The sequence below is a fragment of the Martes martes genome (genome assembly GCF_963455335.1).
Source record: "Martes martes genome assembly, chromosome: 1".
Lineage (NCBI taxonomy): Eukaryota > Metazoa > Chordata > Mammalia > Carnivora > Mustelidae > Martes > Martes martes.
Genome location: NC_137888.1, coordinates 164,120,698 through 164,141,998, shown reverse-complemented (window position 1 = coordinate 164,141,998; position 21,301 = coordinate 164,120,698). Strand labels below are relative to the sequence as shown.

The 21,301-nt window shown below is 54.1% G+C and overlaps 1 protein-coding gene across 1 annotated transcript in view; it reads left to right on the top strand.

The window, feature by feature from the left end:
- Positions 1 to 200: 200 nt before the first annotated feature.
- The window catches only part of CAND2 (cullin associated and neddylation dissociated 2 (putative)), a gene marked incomplete at its 5' end in the record, with an annotated part of 33,371 nt that continues 12,270 nt past the window's right edge, over positions 201 to 21,301 (top strand). Inside the window, 10 exons of the mRNA XM_080796792.1 lie at positions 201 to 268; positions 6,071 to 6,214; positions 9,018 to 9,172; positions 9,822 to 9,945; positions 11,940 to 12,205; positions 13,584 to 13,689; positions 13,866 to 14,008; positions 15,819 to 16,111; positions 17,206 to 17,347; positions 17,682 to 19,184. Coding sequence (XP_080652918.1) covers positions 201 to 268; positions 6,071 to 6,214; positions 9,018 to 9,172; positions 9,822 to 9,945; positions 11,940 to 12,205; positions 13,584 to 13,689; positions 13,866 to 14,008; positions 15,819 to 16,111; positions 17,206 to 17,347; positions 17,682 to 19,184 — 2,944 coding nt within the window. The remainder of the gene's footprint in view (positions 269 to 6,070; positions 6,215 to 9,017; positions 9,173 to 9,821; positions 9,946 to 11,939; positions 12,206 to 13,583; positions 13,690 to 13,865; positions 14,009 to 15,818; positions 16,112 to 17,205; positions 17,348 to 17,681; positions 19,185 to 21,301) is intronic.

Here is a 21,301-nt window from a genome sequence, read left to right as displayed (position 1 = left end):
GCGGAGACCGCAGAGCCTCTCGCAGGCCCCCTTCCGCCTCCCGCGGCTGCCTCGGCCGCGGCGCGAGCGCTGCACCACCCGGGCGGGGCGGGGGCTGCTATTTCTGTCCGGTGAGCCCAGCCCGCGCCGCTAGGCGGGGGAGGGGGCGCCCGCGCCGCCATATTCGCTCCCGCCGGCCTGCCCCGCGGCGCGCAGCCACCATGAGCACCGCCGCCTTCCACATCTCCAGCCTCCTGGAGAAGATGACATCCAGCGACAAGGACTTCAGGTGCGCCCTGCTGCCGACCCCCCGCCTCTGCGCCTCCCATTGAAACCCCGACTCCCCCGCTCTTCGCCTCCCTCCGCGCCGGCCCATCCCCCACGGGCATGCAGCCCCTACCCCTCTTCCCGCGTTAAGCTCCACCCCTCCCGTGACCAAGACCCCAGCCCCTGCCTTTCCCGCCCTCTGCCCCTAGCACCCTGCTCCCCGCGTCGCAGCCCTGCCCTATATGCAGTCCCTGCTTGGTCTCCCAGCGTTCGCGCGTCGGCCCCTGCCCTGTTGCCTGGTCGGAGCCTCAGCTCCTCCCCTCGGCACCCTTCCTGTGCCTTCTCTCTCTCCATCAGTGCCCAGCCCTCATCTCTCCCCGCAGCTAACGCAGCCAGGCCCCCCACCTCAACCCTCTCTCTCTCCATCAGTGCCCAGCCCTCATCTCTCCCCGCAGCTGACGCAGCCAGGCCCCCCACCTCAACCCTCTCTCTCTCCATCAGTGCCCAGCCCTCATCTCTCCCCGCAGCTGACGCAGCCAGGCCCCCCACCTCTACCCCCACCTCTACCCTCTACCCTCGGCTCCTCCTTGGGGATTCCAGCGCCTGCCTCTTCCTTCCCACATTGAAACCCAGCCCCTTCCAGGGCCCACAACCCCGGGACTGACTTTTCCACAGCTACCCTCTGCACCCTCAGCTCCGCCCTCTTCTCCTCAAAGTCACCCCGGGCCTCCTGCCTGTGCTTCATCAGGGGACCTCCTCTCCCCGCCCCTCCCAGGTTTGCTCTGACACAGCCTGAAGGAGGGGTCTGGGCTGAGTGGCTTTGCAGGTACCAGGGAGACAATGGTTGGGGTAGGGGCTTCAGCTTTTGGGTGCCACTCCCCTTCTCTTTGTTCCCATTTTGCCAGACATCACTGAGCCACACCGGAACAGAGCTGGAAAGAATGGAGGAAACCCCTCCTCCAACCCCCTCATCCTCAGGGGGAAACTGAGGCCCCCAGGGGATGAAGGGATTGACTCTGGTCACACAGCCAGTTCTGGACCCTGGGAGCTGAAAGGAGCCTACAGAGAACAACATATCCCACTTATTGAACATTCTGTCACTTTATCCCCAGTTTACAGATAGGGAAATGGAAGCTTGGAGTCAGGAAGGGGACAGTTGGAGTCACAGAGCTATGAAGTGGAGGATGTGGGGTTCAAATCCAGATCAGTCTTTGCACAGAGGCTCAGATCTTAGCGAGGCTATCTGAACCAGCCCTCTGACAGGTGAGGACTCCCCACCTCTCCTGGTCTGACTCCCACCTTCTCCCGGCACCCGGAACGGCCTCTAATAGAGCTTTAGCACCACGGTGCTGGGTTCAGATCCTGCCCCCAGCCACTTACTGGCTGTGTGACTCTAGACTTCTGAGTCTCCACTTCTGTTTCCAGAAGATAGGATAATAATAGAACCCACCTCAGAGGGTTGGTGCGAGTTTGAAAAGAGTTAATACATGTGCAGTGCTTTGATTCGAGGCTGACACCAGATAAGTGCGGAATAAGTTGACGCTTATGATTCCGCGCACATCAGAAATCTGCCATGCCCTCTCCCCACTCTTTACTTGTAGTCCCCCACCTTCATTTCCTCCCTTCATCTGGCTAGCTCCAACTCACTGTCACCTCTTTGGGATGCCTCCTGACACCCAGGCAGGGCTGGGCACCTCCCCTGGGCTCCCACAGCACCTGTCCCGCCCCATGTTTCTACTGCATCACTTCTAGCCTTGAGATACTCAGAACCCCCGCACTGGGACTGTGTGCTTCCTTTTTGCATCCTAGAGCCTGTTCTGGGTACACAGCAGGTGCTCAGTGAATGTTTTCTGGGTGCCAGGCTCCCTGCTTTGCTGTCCAGTAGTCTCATTCAGTCCACCCAGCTGTCTGGGTGGTAGTGATTGTCCTTCCTGTTCTCCAGAGGCTCAGAGAACTGATGTGACTTGCCTTTAGCCGGCTAGTGGCTGAGGGGATTTGCACCCCTGTCTCTTGGGCCCTGGGTCCAGTCTCTAGGAGAGGGAGTCAGCCCCTGCCAAAGCCTGAGAAGCCCTTTCAGCCTGCTCTGCTGGAGAATACTTAAAACCATCCCAAGCATATGAGAAAGGTGTCTATTTTTAAAGTCCAAATACCGGGAAGGCTGGGTCCTGCTGACCAACTGTCCAGGTGCCCATCTGGCCAAGTGTTTCAGCTGAGTTGTCTCTCTGGAATGAAACTGAAACTGTGTCCTCTGGCTTCTAGAGGCAGATGGTGACTGCATGTGGGGGTCCCAGGCAGGGTCAAGTAAGCAGTTGATCCCTGTTGTCCCTCTGTGGGCAGGAGACTGCTCAGTTCCCACTCAGACTCTAGCAGCAGATAGATAAACTGGGGCGGGGTGGGGGAGGGTCTTGCAGGAATTCCTAAATCATTTTTCAAAAACACAGTAGTATTTGGTGAAGAGTTAGGAGACCTGAATGGTGTGCTGAGGCTCCTCCCAACTTGCTGTGTGACCTTGGGCATTTCGTGCAGCCCCTCTGAGCCTGGTTTCCCCATCTGCCTCATGCTAAGAGCTGGATGTCCTATTGAGATCTCCCGAAGATGTTATGAGGTGAGGCAAAGAAAATTCCCACTTCAAAGGTGGAAAACTGAGACTCAGGAGTCAGTTGCTTAAGGTGACCTAGTTGATAAGTGGCAAGACCTATATATTTACTTAAAGCCAAACTTCAGGGGTGCCCAGGTGGCTCTGTCAGTTGAGTAACTGACTCTTGATTCCAGCTGAGGTCATGATCTCAGGATTGTAGGATTGGGCCCTGTGTCAGGTTCTGCACTTGGCATGGAGTCTGCTTAGGATTCTCTCTTCCTATCCCTCTGTCTCCACCACCGCCCTTGCATGCTCTCTCTAAAATAGATAAATAAATCTTAAAAAAAAAAAAAAGGCAGACTTCAGTGCTCAAACTCTTATCTACACAGTTATATGCTTTGCTGTACATCCCCCACTGTCAACACCACGTACGTATGTACAATACGGCTTTCTTTCTCTGAGAGCTGGTTATTTGCAAGAACTCGGGGGTGTCTGAAATGCTGAGGCATATCTCAGAAGGGTTGGTTTCTGAGTCCAGGTTTCCACACAGCTATTGGCTGCCAGGGGCTGGTTCTTTCCCTGCCTCCCTTCCTGCCCTCACCCTACCTCCCAGGCCCTCTCCAGACCTGTTCTTTGCTGGGTCAGGAGTCCAAGAGATGAACCTGATGGGCTCCCATGAGTTCATATTCTAATGGGGAGACACACTGGTAACCAAGTGTGCAATGCAGTTTGGGGAGTGCTCTGATGAGGAATGGGGAGTGCTCTGAGAGAATCCTATCCAGGGGAACCAAGTGTGATTAGGGAGTGTGGGTCCGGGTTAAGGCACAGTGATCAGAGGAGTCATTTCTGAGGCTCGGACATTTGAGCTGGGTCATTGACAACTGAATAGGAGTTCCACAGAGAAGAAAGAGGGGGACAGGAGGCTCATCTTGGGCAAAGGAACATGTTCCTTCGGTTGCCAGTCTGAGCTGGGTCTCTATGACCTGCAGCAGAAACACAGCTTAGAGACCCTTGCCTGCCATCTCGGAATGTCCCCTCAGCCAGGCAGACCTAGGAGTGCATGTTCCTAGCTCAGGCCTTAGCCTGGCCCAGATGCAAACCTCCTTCACCTTCCCTTTGCTGCTTCTCCTGCAATGACCAGGCCCAGAGGTGGGCACAGTCAGCCCTGCCACTCCCTCCTGGCCTCCAGCCCAGCCTCCTCCTTTCTCTCAGTGCTTGAGGCTAATCCCAGCTGTTAAAAATAAACAGCAGTGACATGGACAAGTGCCTTCCTGGCAACAGGGTGCCGTGAGTCTCCCCATGACATTAAGCAGCAGGTCTGAGACTGCAAAGAAGAGGCTAGAATCCTCGGGGCACCTGGGTGGCTCAGTGGGTTAAAGCCTCTGCCTTCAGCTCAGGTCATGATCCCAGCGTCCTGGGATCGAGCCCCGCATCGGGCTCTCTGCTCCGTGGAGAGCCTGTTTCCTCCTCTCTCTCTGCCTGCCTCTCTGCCTACTTGTAATCTCTGTCTGTCAAATAAATAAATAAAATCTTAAAAATAAAAAAAAAAGAAGAGGCTGGAATCCTGACTGTGATCGATTTTGCCACAGGATGCTTGGGAAGGACGGTGGGGTTCTTGTTGATAGAGCAAGCTCAAGCCTGAAACAAAGCTGGTGTGAGGAGGCAGGGTGGTCTGGTGGGTCAGCAAAAGCTGGATGCTTTCTCTGGGGCTGCCACTCTCTGGCCCTGACTTTGTTGCATCTTTCCTTGTTGCTCTGGCCTTCCCCTCCATTCTCTCCTTGCAAATGCTGGCAAGACCCAGTGAACAGGTGCAGTGGGCCTGGTGGGAACCTAGTCAGCTGGAGATAGTGTCCTACCTAATGAGGGCAGCTGTGCCTTGACCAGAAAGTTATTGTCACCAGGGGATGTTGGCCCAGTTGTATTCAAAGACTCTATTTTGGGGGCACATGGGTGGCTCAGTGGGTTAAGTGTCTGCCTTCTGCTCAGGTCATGATCCCAGGGTCCTGGGATCAAGCCCCGTGTAGGGCTGTCTGCTCAGCTGGGAGTTTGCTTTTCCCTATGCTTCTGCCCCTCTTCCTGCTCATGCTCTCTCTCTCTCTCTCAAATGAATAAATAAAATCTTAAAAAAAAAAGACTATTTTTAAGAGAATCTGGTAATTACAACTTTTACATCTACTCCCCCAGTTTCTCAATGTTGTTGAATCGAATTTTTGAAAAATATCTGCAAGGAGGACACAGCTGAGGACTGCCAGGTAAAGGCTGCTCTGCCCTCTTAATCTGGGCAGGAACCATGATGCTCCTGCAGCTCCAGCACCTGGCCTCCCAGCTCAGACTCCCTCCACAATTTCAACTCCCTGGGACACGGTATCAGGCCACATGGGTCTGCGCATCTGTGGGTGGGCAGCTCTTGGCTCTGATGCCCATCCCAGGTCGGAATCGTGGCTGGGGACTGGCCATCTGTTGACCTCAGTGTCTAAGATATGCTTGCAGCCCATTAGCATGGCCTAGGGCAGGAGTTCTCAGAGTGTGGTCCCTATCTCTTAGGACTTGTGATAGATCCAAATTCTTGGGTCCCAGCTCACACCTGATTCCAGAAACCTTGAGAGTGGGGCCCAGCAGTGTCTCACAGGCCCTGTAGGTGATTCTGACGCCAGCTACAGTTTGAGAACCAGTGGTCTGCAAGCAGGGGCTGAGTGGGTTCTCTGAGGCAGAGCTGGGCAGGGCTAGTCCCACTCCACCTGTCTGGTCGAGAGGTGTCTGTTCGACCTTCTGGCATGAATGAGGTGAATGGTGTAACAAGCTGTTATGATAATGGTGGTGCAACTTACGGAGTGCTCACTGTGTGCTCAGGACATCACACACATTATTTCATTTTAACTTCCATAGAACCCCACAAGGCAGGTGCTGTGCTTATCCCCATTTTTCTGACAGGTAAACTAGGGCTCCGAGAGGAGAAGTGACTTGTCCAAGTTCACGGTTCCATGAATCATAGAAGCAGGGGCCACCAAACTCAAAGTACTCAGCATTTAGCCAGCATGCTCTGACACTCCTAGTCTGCCAGGACGTGGCAGTTGGTATCTCACCTGTGGGTCTCCTGGTGGTGGCCCGACTACACCTCCAGCCCATATAATCTACTTGCCCTTCAGTCTTTGTTTTGAAGTCTTCTCCTGGGGGAACTCTAAGATACTGCCCATAACACTGGGGCCCAGGAGCTGCTCAGTAATCCTCCTTTGCCCGCCTGCCCAGGTTCATGGCCACCAGTGACCTGATGTCGGAGCTGCAGAAGGACTCCATCCAGCTGGACGAGGACAGTGAGCGCAAGGTGGTGAAGATGCTGCTGAAGCTGCTGGAGGACAAGAATGGTGAGGTGCAGAACCTGGCCGTCAAGTGGTGAGTGTTGGCCTTGGTGGGGATGGGGCAAGGCCAGGTGTGGGAGGACACCAGGGATCCCTGCCCCTTTGGGTGACAGTCTCTGAGGGAGTAGTTGCTGTGAGCAGCTCTTGAAGCCCCAAAGCAGTTGGACAGTGCTTTGGTCTGGATTCCCCCAGAAGCAGACCCAGTGGCAGGGATTCAAGTGCAATTTTATTTGGGAAGTGATCCCAGAAAACCAGTAGGGGAACAGGGAAGTGAGGTAGGGAAGGAAGAAAGCCAAGAACGTGTGAAAGATCAGGCAAGTTACTGCTTTGGGCCAGTGGAGCTTAACCCTACTGGAGGCCTTTGGGACACAGTGTAGGACATGTCCTGTGGAGTGTTCTACCCGTGGGCTGTCAGACTGGTTGAGGGCTGCTCCTGGGGTAGCATGTAGCATGGAGGGCTGTGTATTCCATGACCCCTCCTCCCAGAGAAAGCCCTCAGGGTGAGACGCAGGCGCTGGCAGCTGGAAGGTCATGCCAGCATGCAGAGGGAGTAGTGAGAGCTGAAGGGCCAGAGGGACCCCAAAAGCCTTTGCCCTAGGCACCCTGAGGTTGCAGTCCTGAGACCTTGGCCAGTTACCTTTAGAGCTAAAAAAACAAGATCAGGTATATGCAGGGCACACGAGGATGTGGGTCGGTGGAGGACTGAGGAATGGCCAAAGTCAACAGTCTACAGAGAATTGGGGCATTGCCTGCGAAACGGCACTCTGTGAGCTGGGCCCAGGCATTGTGGGCCATCTTCATGAATTTCAACTTGATCCCAAGAACAGAGGAAATTCAGTAGAGTTTCATGCAGGAACATGACTTGGTCATGTTTGTAGTCTGGAAGCATGTCTCTGGCCATGCAGGGGAGAGAGGGTGGATGATGGTTTCCCACCAGCAGAACCAACAGTACAGTAGCCTGTGTTCCCATATGTGAATGCTTGGGCGCATTGACTGAGGGGATAATAAAGTCATGAGAAGCTGGCACTAACTGTGAGTGCCATGGCCCTTGGCGGGTAGGTGCGAATGCTGGGGACTCAGCTTCCACGAGCAGCACTGTGGTGCTGATTTTTTGAATTAGCCATGAGATTTCCTGAAATGGCGAATATCTCCTGGTAGTTTTCCAGAAAACAAAATACAGTCTTCCTTCTTGGGGAATTTAGAACATATTAAGATAGTGTAAAAAGTACTTTGTATGTACTTTTTACTTTGTATGTAAATTGTATGCAAATTGAAATTAGATTTTGGACTCAGATAATTATGGAAAGTTTTTTTTTCCTATACAAATGCCCAGTGGGGTGTTAGAAACTCCAGCTGGACATGGAACATATTTTGTTTTGCAATATTGTCTTTCCCAGCCACATGCATCCCCCCACCCCAAAATAAAAGCCAGAAGTGACATTTCATTAGTTATGACCAAAAAAGGCCCCCATAAATTTCTAGAACTCTCCTGAGGGCACTACACCCCAGTCAAACTATAGAAGGCAGAAAGGGGAGACCACATGAGTACTTAGAAGAGTTGATGGAGAAAACCATCAAAAGAGAGCCACAGTTTGTAAACTGGTATGCATTGCAGTTCCCTGGGACCCCTGCTAAAGCTATGTATCCCCAGCAGGGATTCAGACTCAGGAGCAGGAGAGGTGGAGGGAGGAGTCTGAGGTAGGCAGGTGAGAAGGTAGCACCTGGGAATCTCCATTCAAATGCACACCCTCATCTCAGAATTCATTTAGGTTAGAGGTTCTCAATCTTAACTGCATGTTAGAATCACCTAGGGAATTAAAAAAGTAGAAACAAGGGCTCCTGGGTGGCTCAGTGGGTTAAGCCTCTGCCTTCAGCTCAGTTCCTGATCTCAGGGTCCTGGGATGGAGGCCCGCATCGGGCTCTCTGCTCAGCAGGGAACCTGCTTCCCCTTGTCTCTCTGCCTGCCTCTCTGCCTGCTTGTGATCTCTCTCTCTGTCAAATAAATTAATAAAATCTTTTAAATAAATTAATTAATTAAAAAAATTTAAAAAACAGAAACAAACTCCCACTGTCCAGGCCACACCTGAAAACCAATTAACTCAGATTCTCTGGGGCTAGCACCCAGGTGACAGTTTTTTAAACGCCCCAGGTGATGACGGTGCACAGTTAAGGCTGAGAACACGTGTATCTGGTACAGTTATTTTTAAACTTTAATGTGGATTCAAATCACCTGGGGCCTTTGTTGAACTGTAGATTCTGGTTCCGTAGGTCCTGAGTAGGACCTGAGATTCTGCATTTCTGACAAGTTCCAGGTGATGCTGGTGATGCTCGTGAAGCTGATCTGTGACTATGATTGGCAAAACAAGGCTCTAAGGCAGAGGTTCTCAAAGTGTGGTCCCTGGACCAACAGTATCAGCATCCACTGAGAACTTGCTAGAAATTTAAATTCTCAGGCCCCACCTAGACCTCCTAAGTCTGAAGATGTGGGTGGGGCCTGGAAATCTGTTTTAATAACTCCTCCAAGAGGATTTTCATACACGCTGAAGTTTGAGAATCTCTTGGGCATTCCTTGGTTTCCAGCTGAGGTTACTAGGTTCAGGGGTTTGGCCATATACTGACATGCAAAACCCAGGAGGAGGTGCTGGCTTGGGAGGTGCCAGGAATGATGCTGGCAGAACCAGAGGGTGCCTCTCTTTCTGGCAAATAGAGAGTTCCCTGTTGATCTGGGGCCTTTTCCTCAGCACATGTGGCCCCATGGGCCTGAGGGAACCTAAGGGGCAACATGACTCAGGCTGAGCCTGGGGCTTTTAGACGTCCTCTTTCCACCCCCTGCTCAGCCTGGGTCCTCTGGTGGGCAAAGTGAAGGAGTACCAGGTGGAGACCATCGTGGATGCCCTCTGTGCCAACATGCGGTCAGATAAGGAGCAGCTCCGAGACATCGCTGGCATCGGCCTCAAGACTGTCCTGTCGGAGCTCCCGCCTGCAGCCACAGGTACCCAGGTCCCAGGGATTAGGCGTTGTCATTATTTGTCCTACTTTCTGATTAAAGAAGCTGCGGCCCAGAGAGGTGAAGGTACTTACTAACACCAGCCCGCTAGTAAGTGGCAGAAAATTCAGACCCAGCTCTGTTTAAGTTCCTGGCTCTGTGTCAGGAAGGCTTTAGCTGTAAGTAACAAAAATCTAACTAATGACAGCTTGAGGGAGTACGGGGTTGCTTTTCTCACAGAATTCTGGAGGGATCAGCCATTCCATTGTTGCACCAATTCATTCAGCAGCTCAATTAGGACAGGGGTAAGGTCTCTGCATCTTTTAAGAATAGCACATGCTTCCCCAGAAGCCCTCAGAAGGCTTCGACCTATATGTCACTTTGCCCCTGCTAGCAGCAAGGGAATCTAGGCAAGGAGCTTTCCTTGCCTCCCTCGTTAGCAGGTACAAGGCAGAGGGGGGCTGGGTGTGGGGTGAGTCAGCCATCAATTCCTCAGCTTCCCTGGCTGTCAGACTCTGGGTCAGACCTTGGGCCACTCAAGGCCAGGGTCAGCTGGATTCTTGGGGATGTAGGCTCAGGAATATAACCAGAGCAGGGCCACGAGAGGTGGCAGCCAGCCCTGGGCCTCACTGTGCCATCCCTGTGCTCTGTGCAGGCTCTGGCCTGGCTGCCAATGTGTGCCGGAAGATCACTGGCCAGCTCACCAGCGCCATCGCCCAGCAAGAGGATGTGGCTGTGCAGTTGGAAGCCCTGGACATCCTCTCTGACATGCTGAGCAGGTGTGGGAGACCACCCTGGGCAAGGAGGAAGGGGGGAGGGCAACAGGGGACAGAGAGGGATTCAGATCCACAGAACCAGCACTTAACTGCACACCAGGCTCTGTGCTTGGTGCTCCTTAAGTGTCCTAGCAGCCCTGCAAAGGAGAGCTCCTTCATCACAATTCTATAGTCTCTGAGCCCTGCCCATGGTCACACTGTTGGTACCAAGGTAACAGTAAATGGCAGAACCTGGAGTTTGAATTCAACTCACTCCAAGCCCCAAAGCCTACGTGTGTTCATCCTCTTCCTCATCCCCTTCTTCCTCTTTTTCTTCTTTTGGTCTAATAGAGCTGGGCCTTTGTTTTAAATTGCACCGTACACTTTAAAACTGTTCATTCATTCAATATCCCAAGACTTAACACCTACACCATGACCCAGAAGGATGTCAGGTGTTGAACTGGTGCTGGGAATATGGTATTGCATGGGTCTTGGGCCCTCCTAGGGAGGAGCTCACAAACAATGTAAACTAAGTGCAGTAAGAACAACAGTACAGAAAAGAGCAAAGCCTTTAGGAGCTCAGAGGAGGAGCTGGGGTAAAAACCTTCCTCGAGAGGGTTCTGCTAGATGAGCCTTCAAGGATGGGCTGGACTTGGCCAGGATTGGGTGGGCAAAGGGGGACACTACCCGTGGCCCAGAGGGCAGAGGCTAGAGAAGACATGGGATCCTGGGGCTTGTGTGAGACAGCATGGGGCTGGGGCATAATGTGGAGAGGTTGGTGTGGAGAGATGAGGCCGAGGGCTGAGCAGGAGCTGCAGGCTGGGTGACTAAGGATGACACTGAATGTGTGAGGAGTGGGGGCAGGGGTCAGGGCAGAGGTCAAGGAATGCCTTGTGCATATTTGTGTGTTTCAGACTCCTTATCTGCTGTGTGTATTGTAGATGGCAGGGGTTGAATGGGCAGGGAGACTGGTTAGGAGGTTTCTGGGGGGGCACTGAGGTTGTATGTAGGAGATAGACTCCACAGGACTTGGGGTGGGTGTGGGGCAAAGACTCAAAGATGACACCCGTGGGGTCTGGCTTTACTAACTGGGGAAAACAGGCACAGGGCCATTGGCTGTGGTGGGGTGCACTCTGGGAACAGGAGCAGGTGTGTGGGGAGTTCATTTGAGGCATGTTGAATCTGAGGTGCCTGGGGGCCACCCACTCAACCAAAGACTCCATGAGGGCAGGCTCTAGGACCAGTGTAATCTCCCCCAAGCTTCCAACACAGGCCCTGTAGCATAGTAGGTGAACAAACAAATGAAAAATGAAATCTAGGAGAGAGAGAGCTGGGCTGGATATAGGAGTGTGAGGCCAATGTGTTTGTGTGGAGCGAGAGAAGAAAAAGTCTCAGCATACGTATGGGACAGAAAATGCACAGGCCTGGTTTTGAAGATGAGGATAGAGGCTGCTGCAGTGGGTAGGGGCTGCATTCTCCCTGTGCACAAGCCATTCACTGGTTTTGCCTCTTGCCTTGAGCCCAGAGCTCAGCTTATCCAAAGAGCACTGGGGAGCCACTGAAGGAGTTAGGCAGAGGACTGATCAGGTCAGAGGTAGACTTTAGACCACTGTGGTCTCAGTGAAGGGAATGGACTAACAGGGTGTGTGTGTGTGTGTGTGTGTGTGTGTGTTTAGAGTGTGCCCACACTCTTAGGAAATCAGCCCCACTGGAGTCCCCCACATTCCATTACCATCAGGGCTTCTCCCCTGGCTAGCAACCTGAAAATCTGGATTCAAGTCCTGGCCTTGTCTTTCTTGGCTGAGTGGTCTCGAGAAAGTCCCTTCCCTTCTCTGCTTTCTCTTGTGTGATAATAAATAATTACTCCACGCAGTTGCAGGGCGCCTTTCCATTTACCAAGGGCCATTTGGTTATCATAATTCCGGGGAGGAGGCCTAGAGAGGATGGGCAGAGGAGAGGTGCCTAGCCCAGGCTGCCTGCTAGGTAGGCCCCGTCCAACATCCTCTCTGACTCCCCAGGCTGGGCGCCCCTCTGGGTGCCTTCCACGCCAGCCTCCTGCACTGCCTGCTGCCGCAGCTGAACAGCCCACGCCTGGCCGTGCGCAAGAGGGCAGTCGGGGCACTGGGCCACCTGGCGGCCGCCTGCAGCACCGACCTCTTCGTGGAGCTCGCGGACCACCTGCTGGATCGGCTGCCCGGCCCGCGCGCACCTGCCAGCCCGGCCGCCATCCGCACTCTCATCCAATGTTTGGGTAGCGTCGGCCGGCAGGCAGGCCACCGCCTCGGTAAGGGGGTGGAGCTCCTCTGCAAGGGGCGGGGCCGAGGAGGGGAGGTGCTGCGGAGCCTGGGGCCCGAGACCTCCTCGGTGAGGTGGCGTGGCTGAGGCAGGGAGGTGCTGGGGAGAGGGGTGGGCCCGAGCTGAGAATAAGGGGCGGGGTGTGAGTGTCAGCCACCTCCCAGATAAGGGGGCGTGGCTGACACCTCTGAAACAGGGAGGCGGAGCTTGAGACGCAGTGGGTGGGCCCTGAGCTCCTTGTGCTTCTGAGCATGACCTACATATTCTGAGGCTCGTGGATAATAATAAATCATAACACCAAATGAAATACAGTATGTTCTATTCTCCTACTTTGACAGATGTACTTTAATAACAAGCCAGAGGCCAAGCTTGAATTTTAAAATTTTTTTATTGGGGCATAATGTACATTCAATAAACGGCACTACTTAAAGTGCATAGTTAAGTGTGTTTTGACCTTTGCAGACAGCTGTGAAACTACTACTGCAGTCAAGATACAGAGCATTTCCATCACCCCCAAAAGTGTCCTTGTGCCCCTTTTCAGTCCACTCCAGGCAAGCACTGCTCTGCTTTTTGTCACCAGAGATGAATTTTATAGAAATGGAATCCTGCAGGTTTGAATTTATTTTCAAGCACCTCGGAGTTCTGGGCTGCAACAAAACAGTGTGGGGAGAGTTGGCCATGGTCTGCCCCTCTTTCCCCTCTGGCTCTCTCACTTTAAGGGATTTTATGAACACACACAGGGACCCCACCCTGAAGTTCATGCTCTGTCCATATCCCGCCTCAAACAACAGCCACCAGTTGGTCACTCTTGGGAGTATGAACCTGCAAGGGAGCCTGCATGGGACCAGACTAGGGTTCATGGTCAGTTGGACAGGAAACGGGGAAGTCTGTGACTGGAGAAGGGCTAGGACAGAATCTTTAAAGCACCAAGAGCTGCTCTTGCCTGGTGCATAAGAGCAGTACCTGCATTTCCATGTTTCCCATCCAGGGCTGCAACCTAGTGCAGGGAAGAAGATGAGGACATGAGTAACAGTTTCAACGACAGATGCTTCTTGGGTGCCTACCATGTGCCAGGACTTAGGGGGAGCTCTTTATGTGGATCATGTCATTAATCTTCACCCAAATCTCTGCCTGGTAGGCATTGTTATCGCTGTTGGAAAGACTAAGGTTAGAGAAGTGTTGTGGTGTGCCCAAGGTCACATAGCTCTTAGGTGGCAAAGACAAGGGTAGAACCTTGACATCTGCTTGATTCTGAAGCCACCAAGTTGAGTTTGCAGTGGTCAGGGCTGCAAGAGCAGGGACAAGGGCTGTGGGCTGAGGGAGCCTGGGAGAGTGTCTGGCCCTCAGTGACACAGCTGGTCCTGTAGGGGCCCACTTGGACCGCCTGGTGCCCCTGGTGGAGGAGTTCTGCAACGTGGACGACGATGAGCTCCGGGAGTCCTGCCTCCAGGCCCTTGAGGCCTTCCTGAGGAAGTAGGTGCAGTGGGGGTGCCAGGAGACGGGGGCCCAGGGTTTCTCTGGGAATTTGGTGGGGAAGGGGTGAGGCAGGATGCCAGCCTCAAAACAATTAGATCTCAGGACTCACCACTGGGCCCACCCCCTACCCTCTCCTGCCTGTTCAGCAGAGCCTCCCCCCATCCCACCCACAGGTGCCCCAAGGAGATGGGTCCTCATGTGCCCAATGTGACCAGTCTCTGCCTCCAGTACATGAAGCATGACCCGAACTATAACTACGACAGTGACGGGGATGAAGAGCAGATGGAGACAGAAGATAATGAATTCAGTGAGCAAGGTGGGTGGCCAACTTGTCACTGGGGCTGGAAGGCAGAAATGGGTGCAGGTTTCCTGGGATACCCCCCACCTCCCCAGCCAAAAACAAGGCCACACCTAGCACCCCCATCCTGATCTTCCTTGGTCTCCAGTCCTGCCCTCTGTGACCTGGGTTCCCCAAAGTCCCCACCCTATGCACAGATCTGGGTAATGATAGTGGTAATTGCTGTCATTTACTGAACACCTACTGGTGTCCTGAGCATTCTCATTTCATGCTCCTTCCAATAACTCTAGAAAACCAGGTGCTTGTTGTTATCACCATATTTCAGACAAGGAAACTTGGATTTAGAGAAGAGATTTGCCTGAGATAACACAGCTAGGAAGTGGCAAAATTGGGCCTTGGAACCCCCACCTCTATGCTGCCATCTCTCTGCCTGCTTAGTAATGGCTTCCAAGAGATGCTTTAACCCAGCAGAGTGAAGCTCTAATAGTGGAATGATAGATACTAACGGGGGAGAGATGCCTGGATGGGAAATGGATGCAGTGGCTTCCTTCCTTCTGTGCCTATTGTCCTACCTGTCACTCAGACTGATGGCCCTGGGCCCTAGAAGTAGGGCATTGATGGAGGAGAGGGACTTAGGGTCTGGTGGGGTGCTCAGAATAAGATGAGATGGTGGGAGATGAGATTGGACTTGCGTGTTAGGCCTCGAATCCCAGGTCAGGGAGGATGGGCATTTTCTCGTCAGTAGCCTGGAGCTATGGATGTTTCTTCCTGTGTGGCCTATGGTGGAGATAACAAACCACAGTCCATCAGAGGACATCTGCTCTGGTGACAGGACATGTCCATGGGACCATCCACATGGCCCTCTATGGCTTCTCCAGACACCCAGTGCTCTGAAAGTTGTAGAAAGTCATCTACAGAGTGGCATGGGTAGAGAGAAGACACTGGCTTCTGGGTCTGTGCCTGGTGGTGTCCCTGGTTAGGACCATCCCCCTTTTAGCTTCATCTGTATCTCCCTAGGTGTATGGATGGGCCTCGTGGGCCTCGTGGGCCTGAATCTCAGCTCTGTTGTTTCCTAGCTGTGTGTCCTCAGGAGAGTCTCACCCTCTCTGAGCTTTATTCTTGTCATCTATAAAATGACAAGAAGGCACTCTCATTCCTGAGGTGTGGTGAAGATTTCATGAGCTCTGTCCTCTCAGGGGTGCTTTTGAGAATAGAAAGCCACACAAACCCAGCTTTTCCTTGTTAGTAGTCCTGCTTGGAAGCCAGAATCAGGACTTGAGAGGCTGGGGGTAGAGGGAGGGAGGAAGCCAAAGGAAGGCCTGTCATCTCTCCCTTCTCAATCCTCATAAGTGAAACATCACACAGTTCAGTTCTGACCAAGGATGGATTTTGTGCCCAAATGGATTCTCTGAAATCCTCACTAATGACTTTAAAGTTCGTTTTGTCCCTGATGTAGGCAAAACAGTGAAGGATCTGGAGGCAAAGGGAGCATCCTGGTCTCACTCCAGCTATATCCCTGCTCAACTAACTTGGGGTGAACCATTCTCCCCAGTTTCCACATCTCTACAGAGGGAAAATAACCCCTGTCTCACGAGGCAGTTAGTTGTGAGGCTCACATGAGTTTGTGGATCTGAGGTGTTTGGCATCGCCTCTAGCACACAGTAGGTGTTCATTAAAGGGCAGGTAACCTTCCTCATAGCCTGTAAAGAGTCATCAAACGTTGAAACAGGCCTGGGTCCCTCCTCCCCGCCCCCTCCCGGCAGGCAGCCCTGGTGGGGCCAGGCTGCAGCACGCAGGGGGCTCCATGGGTATCCTGTTCCTGCCCTAGAGAGTGAAGACGAGTACAGTGATGACGATGACATGAGCTGGAAGGTGCGCCGGGCTGCAGCCAAGTGCATGGCAGCCTTGATTGGCTCCCGGCCTGACCTGCTGCCCGACTTCCATGGCACCCTGGCACCCGCGCTCATCCATCGCTTCAAGGAACGTGAGGAGAATGTCAAGGCCGATGTCTTCGGGGCTTACATTGTGCTGCTGCGGCAGACGCGACCCCCGAAGGGGTGGCTGGGGTCCATGGAGGAGCCCACCCAGACAGGCATCAGCCTCCATGCGCTGCACGGCCAGGTGGGCATGCCTCCTTCTGTCTCCCATCCTCGCTCCCCGACTCAGGACTCACCCTCCCATCCATCCGCCTTCCCATCGTTCCGCTGCCCCACCATCTGTCCACCCACTGATGTGTGTGCCCTGAGCCCTGAGTGTCCCCGGCCCTTGTTGGGTGCTGAGGCCCAGCGGGGACCGTGGCAGGTAAGACACTGGCCTGTGGACCCCACAGGCTAGGGACAGACAGACGGCGCCAGTTGGGCTTCTGGCCCCCTGAGAAGGAGTTTCAGTTTTATTCCAAGAGCCTAGAAGCCACAGGAGGGGAATTACAGGATCCTGTTCCCATTTGAAGGAGCTCACGCTGGCTGCTGTATGGGGGGGAATGGACTGTAACAGGGCGGGAAAGAATAGCCGCTGGAGGCCAGCAGCCAGTTGTTCAAGTGGAAGGGATGGTGCTGTGGGCTGGGAGTAGGGGAAAGAGGACTGGTTAGACTGGAGGGGAAGTTTTTGGGTCGTGCTGACGGATTGGATGTGGAGGGTGAGGGACAGGAAGGTGTCATGTGAGTGCCAGATTCTGGCTAAAGCATGAGCTGTAGTTCCTTGACCTGTGAAGGGAATATCTAAAGTTCTGTTCTGGACGTTTATGTGGGAGGTCCTTGGATGCCCCCGTTCGGAGGTCCGCTGGGTGGCGAGCACACGGGTCTGATGTCAGAGATGTAGATCTGGGAGTCTTTGCCTCACTGGCATCGGAAGCTCAGGGGACAGTTGGGTTCCTCTGGGGAGAGAATCTAGCAAGGGAAGGGAAAGGGGCCTCAGTGCTTAACCCTCATGGAGTGTAGGGGTGAGAGCCAGACTGCCTTGGGTGACCTGGAGCAAGTCACTTCATCTCTCTGGCCTGCTCCCCATCTGTAAAGAGGGCCCAGGAACAGGACCGACTGCAGAGGGTCTGCATATGGAATCAGGTGTCTGGTATGGAGGGTGTGATGGAAAGCTGGGGATGGAGCAATCCTCCCCCACCGGGGGTCCTCCATGGGCCTGTCCCTGGGCAAAGCGCCCCACTACTGGGTGGGACAGCCAGCTTTCCTGGGTGGTCACTGATTCCTGCAAACTGCCCACAGGTGCCTCTGGTGATCAAGGCCCTGCAGCGGCAGCTTAAGGATCGGAGCATCAGGGCCCGCCAGGGCTGCTTCAGCCTCCTCACCGAGCTGGCGGGGGTCCTCCCTGGCAGCCTGGCAGAGCACATGCCTGTGCTGGTAGCAGGTAGGATGGACTGCAGCTGGCTATCTGCTGTCCTGGGCTCTTCCAGAACCCAGACCCCAGGCCTCAATCCCTGTGGGTACCCTTGCTCAGCAACCTATGGTGGCTCCCCACTGCCAGCAGTGAGAACAAAGCTGGGGTGCAGGCCCTACTTCCTTGTTTCGGAGGGGTTTCCTGGCCTTGTTTCCCTCCCCTCTGGCCCTGGACAAGCCCTGCCCTTCCAGAATCTGCAGCCTAAGAGCCTAGGGGTCTGGGTCCAGCTCAGATGCCTGCAGATGCTCCACCCCCATAACCAGGGACTGCTTGTGGCCCTATAACTTTTGCACCCACCCCACAGGCATTGTCTTCTCTCTGGCGGACCGTTCAAGCTCCTCCACTATCCGAATGGACGCCCTGGCCTTCCTGCAGGGGCTGCTGGGCACAGAGCCAGCTGAGGCCTTCCACTCACACCTGCCGACTCTCCTGCCACCTGTGATGGCCTGCGTGGCTGACCCTTTTTACAAGATCGCGGCCGAGGCCCTGCTGGTGCTCCAGGAACTCGTGCGGGCCCTGTGGCCCCTGGACAGGCCTCGGACGCTGGACCCTGAACCATACGTTGGAGAGATGTCTGCGGCCACCCTGGCACGGCTCCGTGCCACTGACCTGGACCAGGAGGTGAAGGAGCGCGCCATCTCCTGCATGGGCCACCTTGTGGCCCACCTGGGTGACCGGCTCGGGGACGACCTAGGGCCATCACTGTTGCTTCTCCTGGACCGCCTGCGGAATGAGATCACCCGGTTGCCTGCCGTCAAGGCGCTGACGCTGGTGGCCGTGTCCCCGTTACGGCTTGACCTGCAGCCCATCGTGGCTGAGGCACTACCCATTCTGGCCTCGTTCCTGCGGAAGAACCAACGGGCGCTGCGGCTGGCCACGCTGGCTGCCCTGGACGCCCTGGCCCAGAGCCAGGGACATAGCCTCCCGCCGAGTGCCGTGCAGGCAGTGCTGGCCGAGCTGCCTGCCCTGGTCAGTGAGAGTGACATGCATGTGGCCCAGCTGGCCGTGGACTTCCTTGCCACAATGACCCAGGCCCAGCCGGCCTCCTTGGCCAAGGTCAGCAGCCCGGTGCTCTCGGAGCTGCTGTGGTTGCTGCGTTCACCCCTGTTGCCTGCCAGCGTGCTGGCGGCTGCTGAAGGCTTCCTGCAGGCCCTGGTGGGGACCCGCCCCCCGTGCGTGGACTACAAGGAGCTCATCCGCATGCTCACAGCACCTGTCTATGACCAGGCCGCGGAGGGCGGGCCAGGCTTGCACAAGCAGGTGTTCCACTCTCTGGCTCGGTGTGTGGCGGCCCTCGCAGCCGCTTGTCCCCAGGAGGCGGCAGGCACAGCAAACCGCCTGGTCTGTGATGCCAGGTCACCCCACTCAAGCACAGGGGTCAAGGTCCTGGCGTTTCTGTCGCTGGCCGAGGTGGGCCAGGTGGCCGGGCCAGGCCCCCAGCGGGAGCTGAAGGCAGTGCTCCTGGAAGCCTTGGGGTCACCGAGTGAGGACGTGAGGGCGGCCGCATCCTATGCACTGGGCCGCGTGGGTGCCGGGAACCTGCCTGACTTCCTGCCCTTCCTGCTGGGGCAGATCGAGGCTGAGCCCCGGCGGCAGTACCTGCTCCTGCACGCACTCAGGGAGGCCCTGGGCGCTGCCCAGCCCGACAGCCTGAAGCCCTACGCTGAGGACATCTGGGCCCTGCTCTTCCAGCGCTGCGAGGGCGCCGAGGAGGGCACACGGGGGGTGGTGGCTGAGTGCATCGGCAAGCTAGTCCTCACGAACCCTCCATTCCTTCTGCCCCGATTCCGGAAGCAGCTTGCTGCAGGTAGGGGCACAGGCATGGGCGAAGGCAGTTCCAGATTGGAAGTAGGCAGTTTGCATCTGAGCCACCCACTCAGAATGAGCTAATTCAAGCAACTGGGTCAGAGAGTCGCAGTGTGGATAAGGTGAAGGCAGGGGAGTCTTTCAAACCCAGTGTTTTCAGAGACTTGCTGCCTCCACCTGGGGGACTTTGGGTTAGAGGAGAGAGAATCCTTAATATGTCTCCTCAAAAAATAAGCCTTTCATGGTGCCATTTTTGTACTCTTTGGCATGGACTGTAGTGTCGTGCTCCAGGTGAAAGTTAATAAAAGCAGTTCTCTGCCTGAAGAGAGTGCAACTCTCTTGGGCTACTTGGAGCCAGGAACAAATGTCAGTGTAGACCAGGACTGGGGGCCATATCCCTCGGGATTGGGGGGGTGGGGGAGATCTGGCAAAAACCAGGGCAGGTTTTGTGTGGTCAGGTAAGGGCATGTCCGGGCATTCTGATGCTCGGAGGAAGAAAGCAGACAGGTGGGACTGTGGGGCTCTTGGGCACGTGGAAGCCTGGAGAAGGAAAGGCCTCCAGGCCTTGAGCTGGTCTGCTGGCTTGCTGATAGGGTCAGCTGGTGTATGCATTGACAGAATGCAGGCAAAATGCTGGGTGCATAGTGCATGGTGTGTAATTAACACTAAAGGAGTAACTGCTGTCATTGCTGTTAGTGATTACAGTTAAGCCCTGACTGGGATGCTGGGTTTAGAAGCAGCAGCTAGCTCTGTGGCTCACAGCACTGTGTGGACAGGAAGAACATATCGAGAACCTTGCCTGTGATACTCACAGGGCTCTTCATGAGGAACCTTGAGAGGCCAGAGTCTTGGGATGAGGAGCAGCTCTGCCATTCCCCAGCTCCAGTTTGTTTCTACCTCATGCACACTGTTGAGCCAGCTAACTGGTCACATTTCCTTTTTAGCCACCTGGAAGCTTGGAGCCAAATTCGCAGCCTGCTCCTAGCAAGTTTGTGGGACTTCTTAGTTGGCTCTCCCTGCCCTCACTTTAGTCCTCCTCTCACTTCCCTACCTATATTTTTCCTTAGCCTCATTTTTTTTCATTTTATTTTATAGTTAAATTTTTTTTTTAAGATTTTCTTAATTCATTTGCCAGAAAGAGCACACAAGCAGGAGGAGCGGCGGGCAGAGGGAGAAGGAGAAGCAGGCTCCCCGCTGAGCAGGGAGCCCAACATGGGACTCGATCCCAGAATACTGGGATCATGACCCAAGCCGAAGGCAGATGCTTAACCAATTGAGCCACCCAAGTGTCCCTTTAATTTTTTTTAAAGATGTATTTTTTAGAGAGAGAGAGAGAGAGCATGTGCAGAGGGAATAATGAGAGAATCGTGAGCAGACTTCCCACTGAACAGGGAGCCCAACAGCAGGGCTCAATCCCACGACACTGAGATCAAGACCGAAACCAAGAGTAGGACATTTAACTAACTGAGCCACGCAGACGCCCCATCATTTTCCTCGTTTCAAATTCACTTAATCCTGTTCTATTGCCCATGTCTTCATCAGCCACCCTGAATGTTCTTAGGAGCCAGTCAGGATAGAGAGAGTATAAGAGGGGAAAAAGCTGCAAGTCTAAAGTCACTAACTCATTCCCTTATTCACACCCTGGCACCAAATGTAAACTTCTTCCCCAAGTCTCGAATGTAAAGTCTACATGATGGAAATAACCTTAACCCATCACTGCTGTGTGCTGGGGAGGAGAGGAGTGAGCCCCTCTGATTTGTTCCTTTCACCGAAATGGGAGGTATATTCCCTTCCCTTTCTTCACCTTCTCTACTCAGCAGGCAGAAAAGTAAAATTAAGTGTCTTCTCCATTACCAAGCTTAGGGGGTGTTCTGAATTCTGTTGGCATCCCCTTGGCCTTCAGTTTGCCTGAGGGATGCAGGCCTGAGGAGGAGGGCCCTGCCAGGGCTCAGAATCAGCCGTTGAATTTTGGATCTGCTGTGTGACCTTAGATGTGAACTTAACCTTTCTGGGTCTTTTTCCTTTTCTGTAAAATAGAGATAAATAATAATTTTTATGAAACATTTTGATTTATCTTACCATTTATTAACTAATTTACATGTCCATCCTGAGGATTAA